At 36.6% G+C, this 7,629-nt stretch overlaps 1 protein-coding gene across 1 annotated transcript; it reads left to right on the top strand.

Annotated features, from left to right (window-relative positions):
- The first annotated feature begins 337 nt into the window (after window positions 1-337).
- Window positions 338-5,815, top strand: LOC104112816 (uncharacterized). The gene is made up of 5 exons (XM_009622838.4): window positions 338-697; window positions 2,292-3,962; window positions 4,343-4,446; window positions 4,545-4,712; window positions 4,784-5,815. The coding sequence occupies exons 2-5, from the start codon at window positions 2,351-2,353 to the stop codon at window positions 5,555-5,557; spliced, it is 2,658 nt and encodes an 885-aa protein (XP_009621133.1). The 5' UTR covers window positions 338-697; window positions 2,292-2,350; the 3' UTR covers window positions 5,558-5,815.
- The last annotated feature ends 1,814 nt before the right edge of the window (window positions 5,816-7,629 follow it).

The raw sequence follows: 7,629 nt of genomic DNA, 5'->3' as shown, positions 1-7,629 counted from the left end.
TATAATAAAAAAATAGAAAAAAATGATCCAAAATTTCCATTAAGACCCAAGTTTTTTAGATTTGAAAAAAGAAAACTCGTAAATTTAAAATTAAAAGGAATGTTTATTTCATATATTAGAAGTCTTGAAGTCTCTTTTTTGAGTGTTCTTGCTAGAAACCATATATAAAATAATAGAATAGAGAAAAAAATATAAACGACCAATAAAAAATTGGGAGGCAACTGACAATGGAAATAAGTGGGACAAAAGGAGATAAAAAGCACAACCAAAAAGAGAAGTCGGACAAGGTTCAAAGATAAATTACAACTTCAATTTTACGCGGCAGGAAAAACTTTCAAAAAGGTTTACTAACATGGCACACTTGTCTAATTTAGCGAAATATTTAACCTAATTTTTATCATCTCAGGGGTGCTATGCCACCCCTTCCTAAAAGGGCACCAAACCAATTGGAAATGGGAGAGTAATTATTACTAAGTTCTCATACCATCCATTCATGAAATTTACATTCAATTAGTACAATTCAAACTCCCAAATATTCTTTGAAGTATATTTTTAATCTCAACCAAATCACTATTCGTTACCAAATTAGTAATACTTATTTCCCCTCTGTGTTTCTTCACATTCAGATAATAATGTTATAGCAGAATGCTGATTTTTTGGTTGCTACTATCTTCAACGTCTCTTGTCGAGCTTATAGGTTCGTCAATCAATTTACTTTTTAGCTTCTCTCCTACTTTTACTGTGTGAATTTGTCAATTAATTTAATTTTGTTCCATAATCTCTGTTTCCTAATTTCTTATTCTTAATCTGCTGCATCTTTTTTGACTTTGATAAATTGGTGTGCTGCATTTGGAATGTTTTTGCTTTACCTATATTAGATATACAGTATGTCACTTTTTTAAGGGAGTTAGTTTTTCTCAAAGCAAAGTTTGTTAACAGGTGGAGTACCAATATTTTTTTTGTGTGTGTATTTAGATTGGCAAAAAGATATTCGTTCGTTAAGGTTAAGTGGGCGTTTGGACATAAGAATTGCAAAATTCAGAAAAAAAGTGAATTTTTTTTCAAGTGAAAATGACATTTGAAAATTAGAGTTGTGTTTGGACATGAATATAATTTTGGGTTATTTTTGAATTTTTGTGAGTGATTTGGGTAAAAAATAGCTTTTTAGAGTTTTTCAAATTTTCGAAAAATCTTCAAGTGAAAATTTTATGGCCAAATATTGATTTCGAAAAAAGGTGAAATATTTTCGGGAAAAAGTGAAAAATTTCATGGCTAAACGGGCTAAGTCTTCCATCTGTAGACCATCAGATGCATGCTACAAATGAAAGATTTGAAAGAGAATTCTGTTTTATCTCTGATTTTTATGAAAGATTTCATTTTTTTTCATCAAATGTCATCTTAGTGTAGTTAATAATGGTTATAAGAAGTTGTCAAATTCGTTATTTTGTACAATCTCTGAAAATTATGGCTTGATTTTAGTGGAAAATTAACACAAGACTGGTCCAATAATGAGTTTCATGGGTAGCAATATAGGCCATTTTCATCTATGCATTTGGGATAGTGGAATAACCATTTAACAAAAGCTAAATGGATGAAGATTCCTAAAGAAATGAGGTAAACGGGCTTAATTCATTTATCTGCTGTTGAGTTTCAGAATTTTGAAGATTATACAAATGGCTTAGACCAAAAGCCATTATTAAGAAAATTTCTTTGATAGCGCTAGCTAGGGGTGGCAAACGGGGGGTCGGGTCGGATATGAGACGGGTCGAAAACGGGTAATGCAAAAATGGATGAATTATCCGATCCAACCCATATTTAATGCGAATAAAAAATAGGTTATAGATAATATGGTTATCCATATATCCATGGCTTCTTGAATATTATCACTTTTGGGAGAATGCCTAGTCACCCAAACTTGAGGAACCCCCAATTTGAAGCTTCACAAACGTATAAGTTAAACTCATTAGTTATCCATTAGTTATCCATTTTTTAAGCGGATAATATGGTTCTTATCCATATTTGACTCGTTTTTAAAAAGTTCATTATCCAACCCATTTTTTAATGGATAATGTGGGTGGATAACTGATTTCTTTTATCCATTTTGCCGCACTAGCACTTCCACTGACATTTTCTATGTTACTTATTAAATCACAGTGCTAAGGAAATATCTATAGCAGTTAGTGTTATTTTTTTTTTCTTGACAAGCATGTAATAGCAGGTTGTTCAATGTAAGAAAAGTTTATGAGGAATTCAAGTTTGTGAGCAGATGATTGAACTCAGCTTTTCTGCAGGTTTTTGCCTGAGGCGTTTTCAATCATTTTCTTCTTAACTTGCTTCAGTGCATATAGAAATGGCAAAAGAGAAAAGTGCAAGCTTCGTTACTGATGTTTCCCAGGCAAAGAAAATTTTGGCCAAGAAAATGCAAGAGTTAAACAAAGAGCTGATCGTTAACGAGATATTTGTTCGTATTCCTGGATCACCCTCTAATTTTAAATTAGGCCCATGTTTTAAGGCTACGCTTCCTCCGGAGCTCTCTCCTCTTTACCCCTTAGCTGAAGGAGAGAAGCTACTTCTACACTCCGTGGAACCTGATTGGTTCAATGGTAAGTATTTGAAGTCACGGCCTTCTGCAAGTAGAGATTGGATTGATTGGGTAGATAGAGTTGAGAAGGCCAAGCGGGAGGTGTGGAAATCAGCTGATATATATGATGCCATTCAGTTGACAAAAAATGTTATCCCCGTGGACAAAAACCTTGTTTATGCTTCCTTGTGCTATTGGTCAATCTCCACAAACTCGTTCCACTTCAGATTTGGCATGATGGGGCCAACAGTACTAGATATTGTTGCCTTTACCGGACTTAGGCCACATGGCGAGGAAGTCAGTGCCATTCTTGGGATGGCTGGATCAACTTGTGATTTTACCAAGTATGGAAAAATTTATGATAATGCCTTATTATACCACAATTATCTCGACGTGTCAGAGGGAGAAATAGCTGTGACAGAGGAAGAACATATATCTTTTCTGTTTGCGTGGCTCTACGATCATCTGTTTTGTGACTCTTCTGTAAACATGATCAAGCAATGCACAAAACTGGCATTTGCTCTTGCTACGGGTAGAAAGCTTTCTTTGGCACCGTTTCTCTTGTCTAATTTATATCATGGATGCGCTGACATCATTAATGGCAAGTTTCAGTATGAAAGAGGTCCATTATGGATCTTGCAGTTCTGGCTACAGTCTTACTTTCCAGAATTTCGACCTGCGACCTTGGATTACGGTAATGCTCCAATCTGTGGGTTTCCCTTGGCTGAAGGTGCATTGAGATATAAATCATTCAAGGAATACTTTAATTTCTTTCGTAAATGCTCATCGAGAACAGCCAGCCAATTCACGCCATTTTATTCTAGGAAGTTTGGACCTAAGTGGTTTAAAAGGTCACTTGATCCTTACTTCCAAAAACTTAATAGGACAGAGTTAAAAGAGATTTGGGCTAGTTATCTTATTGCTCGAGACCTCCCGTACAGTATCCTTCTAGATGAATCCTCGAAGTGCAAATGTGGGGTAGAACATTATTCTCCGAATCAGTTTGCTCGACAGTTTGGCATGACTCAGGCTGTTCCCGTCCACCAATCAGCCAGTGATCTTTCAATCAGAAGAGAGGCAGATAACATTGAAGAAACTGAATCAAGGTTTTCCCAATTAAAAATAAAATTCTCATTTGTTCCATTTAATATTAATCCGAGCTCTACGATGTTCTTTGATTCCTGGTGGTCCACTTATATCAACAATCGGGACAAGACTGTTATTGGTGTCCTCAGGAAGATCTCAGTCCATCTGACACCCTGTGTTACGCCTCTCAGTCCATCTGACAGGCAAGAAGTTGCTGCTCCAAAGTCCATTGGTGTTAAAGGCAATTCTCAGTCTGCAGTAAAATTGGGACAGAGTATGAAGAGAAAATATAAAGGTAGGATAACTTTTTTCATGGAATAAACTAATACGATTTCTATTTGGCTGGTATATCCCTAGGGATAGAGGAATTACCAGAGGTATTTGAATTGTGTTGTAAATAGAGAAGGAAAATGTTGGTCAAGGAGGCTAAATAGATAAGTAACTATTTTGTTCTGATTGTATCCTTCATATGATAACCCAAGGGTCTCAATAAGGCTAGCATAATATTAGTTGACCTTTAGGGTTGAGGATTTTGTGCATATATATTTGAATTTATTAGATTTTCAGATAGCTTACAATGTTCTCTCTAATTCTTGTCCTGTTCTCTGTTTGGTTTCTGTTTCTGCGTTTTGATGTCTTGTATTACCTCCTTATTCATTCCTTAATTGCTTTCAGGGGATAGTATTCCACCACAATCTTTGGTACAGAAAGATGAGCCCTTACAACAAAAGAACTTACATGACGCGGGTATAAAGATACCTACGGGAACATTATGCAAGGTAAAAATTCCCACCCCCAAACGAGCTGCTGCCCTCTGGGATTATAATGCGATCCATTGGCCTGATTCCTTCACTTCACCGTAAATTCACCTTTTCAGAAGATGAAGACTTCCCCGAGGAAAATGCCACTACCAGGCACAACTCCTACCATACCTTCTACATCAGTCGTTCCTACTCCTGCTAATGAAGACAGGATTAAGACATCCGTCCAAGTTTCTGCTGATGATACACCAATCTCCACCTCGTGTTCCACTTCTGATGACGAAGTAAGTTCTCCGTATTACTTGTGTCATTATGTCTGATTACTCCATCTAACTTTGAGAGCTTTTTCTTTTAGGATGGTGAGGAAGGCACAGTTTCCCCATTATTAGCCAAGACCAGAAGCAAGACACCTGATATTACTGAACCACCTGACTGCCCTGTAAAATTTCATAATCTAGAAGACTTCTTTGCTCGAGTTAGTGGACAAATTAAACGAGCTCAATCTCGCAGTTTTTCTGCTGATCAATCTTCTTCCAAAGATGACAAGATATCCGCCACGCAAAAGCCTACACCGTCAGCAGAAATGCTTGCCACTGCGAAAGATGACATTGAGAGATTACTAGTCATGCCTTCTGAAGACTTGCTTCTACCCAAAAATTGTTCAACATTAAATGCAGCACTATCGACATATGCTGCAACACCGAATTTATCGGCTGAGAGAGTGCTTGCCTTGTGGAAATTCAAAGAGAACCTTCCGCAACTTTTCTTAACCTTGCGTAGAGCTAAGAAGGACCAAGAGGAGTATTATAAGGAGGCTGCCAAGAAAGTGCTCCTCGTCGATGAGCTCACAAAAGGTCAGGAATGCTACACCAACCTCAAAGATTGCAATGACAAGCTTGAATGTACAATCAGCAAGTCGAAGGCAAACTTGAAGGATACAAAGACAAAAAGAAAAGCAATCCAAGTGCAACTATTGAGTTTGGCTAAGAAGTGTTTTGAAAAGTCTACTGCTCTTGATGAAATGGAAGCTGACTTTCCTCTCCGGGAGGAGATGAAGAAGCTAGCTGATTCTGATGTTGCCCGAGTGGAAGAAAGTTTGAGAGGCTTCAAGAGTAAGATAATCGAGTGATCGCTTGCACAAACCATCCGTCATGTGAATTTGCTGGCTAGTGATCCACAGTTTAAGAGCATGTAAATATCTTTTTCGGGAAAGGGTCATTTGTGTATAAATATCTTTTTCGGAAAAGGTCATTTGTGTCCCTGTACTATTAATAATTAGTTATTAGTACCCTCCGTTATACTTTCCTACATTATTAATCCCTAACGTTATCTATTTTAATATTCTTACCCCCATCACTAGCGGACCCTTTTAGAGGGACACATGGCTTAATCTTAAACAACCTAACCATCTACCTAGTTGGATCCCTGACCCGTTCAGCCCCGACCCGCTAACCCCCTCCCCCCTTAAAGGATGTAATCGTTTATTTCCTCTCTAAAGCTAGGGTTATCCCCTATTTGAAGCGATTTTCCTCTGTTTTCTCTCATCATCTTTATTTTCTTTATTATTTTTGTGTATAATTTTCAAGAATAGGGAGTTACAATGTCAGAAGGTAGTTCATCGTCTCAAGAATGTGTGTCGAGTAGGACATGCAAATGTGGATTAACTGCACTCTACCTCATGGCTTACACTCCTTGGAATGCTGGTAGAAGATTCTACAAATGTCCAAAACTTGAGGTTAATATCTTATATTCTATGGTTTTATGATAATTTTATGGTTTTCATTTTCTGAAATTTCACTTATAACATGGTGTATGATTTTGTTTTTCAGAAAAATTCGTGTGGTTATTTTGAATGGGTTGATGAAGTGTTACTGGACAGAGCTATGATAATTATTTGTAAGTTGAAAGCGCAACTGGAGGCTGTCAAGATTGAAAGGCTGAAATTGAAGGAATAATTGGAAGCATTAGAAGCAATAAATGAGGTTGAATGCACCAAAACAAGCAATTTGGAGTCTTCATTGGATGCGATTTATCTGGAAAGAGACATATTGAAGGAAAAAATTGAAGAAATGGAGGCTGCAATTCGCTGTTGGAAGCCAAAGTCTTGAAGTTGAAGATCTTTACTATGATATCTTGAGTCCTATTTGTTGGCTTAATTGCAGCTTGTATGATGAATAGTTATTAGTAGTAGTTGGTGAAATCTAGTTTTTATTTTGTTAAGTTATCATGTATGGTTAACTTAAGTGGCAGTAGTGTAGTGTGTATTTTTTTGTTGGCTAATTGGATTTCTACTTTCCGGATTATATATGTTAATTGCTCTTTGTGTTCACCTATTTTTGTTGGTTAATATGATTTGAGCTTCATGAACTTGTTCCGATATAGAAATGAGTCACACATGTTAACTGCTACTCAAACTACATAAATGAACTTGTGCTTATTCAAATAAAACTACACTACCAATCATATAAGTTGCAATAAGAAAAGAAACTAAAATAGTCTAAATTACCATTACATTTGTAGCAAAAGTTAACTGTCAATATACAGTTAAATTGACACACGGATGCCATATTAACCCCAAAACAAGTTAACACCTAGGTCATACTATGACATCCAACTGTCAGTACCAACAAAGCATTTAAAACTAGAGTTAAATGTACTGTCAGAAGTCATAAATTACAGCCCCAAACCAATTTGTTTAGACAAAATACTATTACTTCAAAAACATATTGTCCAGCAATGTTTCAATTCCCCTTTTTTGCCTTAAGCTTCCTAATCTTCTCATGCGCTTGCATCTCCAGTTTGTTAGTAGTTAGAGATTCTTTCCCCTTCCATGCGAGTCCTTTAAGTGAGTATGACAGAATTGAGGGCTGACTCACACCAGTTGAATCACCTCTTAAGCTGATGACTCTTGTTCCATCTGTAATGTTGGGTTCCTGTATCATTTGAAGCCTTGTCCCCATATCTGATGTAACTTTTGGCCTTAAAGCAGGGTCTTCCTCATATGGAATAACTGGAAAAGAACATGTGGAACTAACAGATTTCTAGAGCCTTTTTAGGTAAGAAAAAATTGGTGTAGGAATGAACATAAAAGGATTGCTGGAGCCTACACTAGCTTGAGATTGTTCAGGCCCTAACAAAGGTATGTCTTCATCAATATCTTCATAGTTTTCAGTTGTCTTCCTTTTCTGTGGTAGAGTTCCA

The sequence above is a fragment of the Nicotiana tomentosiformis genome, chromosome 7 (genome assembly GCF_000390325.3).
Source record: "Nicotiana tomentosiformis chromosome 7, ASM39032v3, whole genome shotgun sequence".
Classification (NCBI taxonomy): Eukaryota; Viridiplantae; Streptophyta; class Magnoliopsida; order Solanales; family Solanaceae; genus Nicotiana; species Nicotiana tomentosiformis.
The sequence above is the reverse complement of the archived record's forward strand: the minus strand, read 5'-3'. Positions and strand labels throughout refer to the sequence as shown.

Bases quoted from the DNA above. Each gene is read 5' to 3' on its own strand.
- LOC104112816 (XM_009622838.4), top strand. From the start codon at position 2,351: ATGGCAAAAGAGAAAAGTGCAAGCTTCGTTACTGATGTTTCCCAGGCA. The intron at 4,447-4,544 runs GTAAAAATTCCC...TCACCTTTTCAG, and splicing joins CTACGGGAACATTATGCAAG to AAGATGAAGACTTCCCCGAG. The intron at 4,713-4,783 runs GTAAGTTCTCCG...TTTTTCTTTTAG, and splicing joins GTTCCACTTCTGATGACGAA to GATGGTGAGGAAGGCACAGT.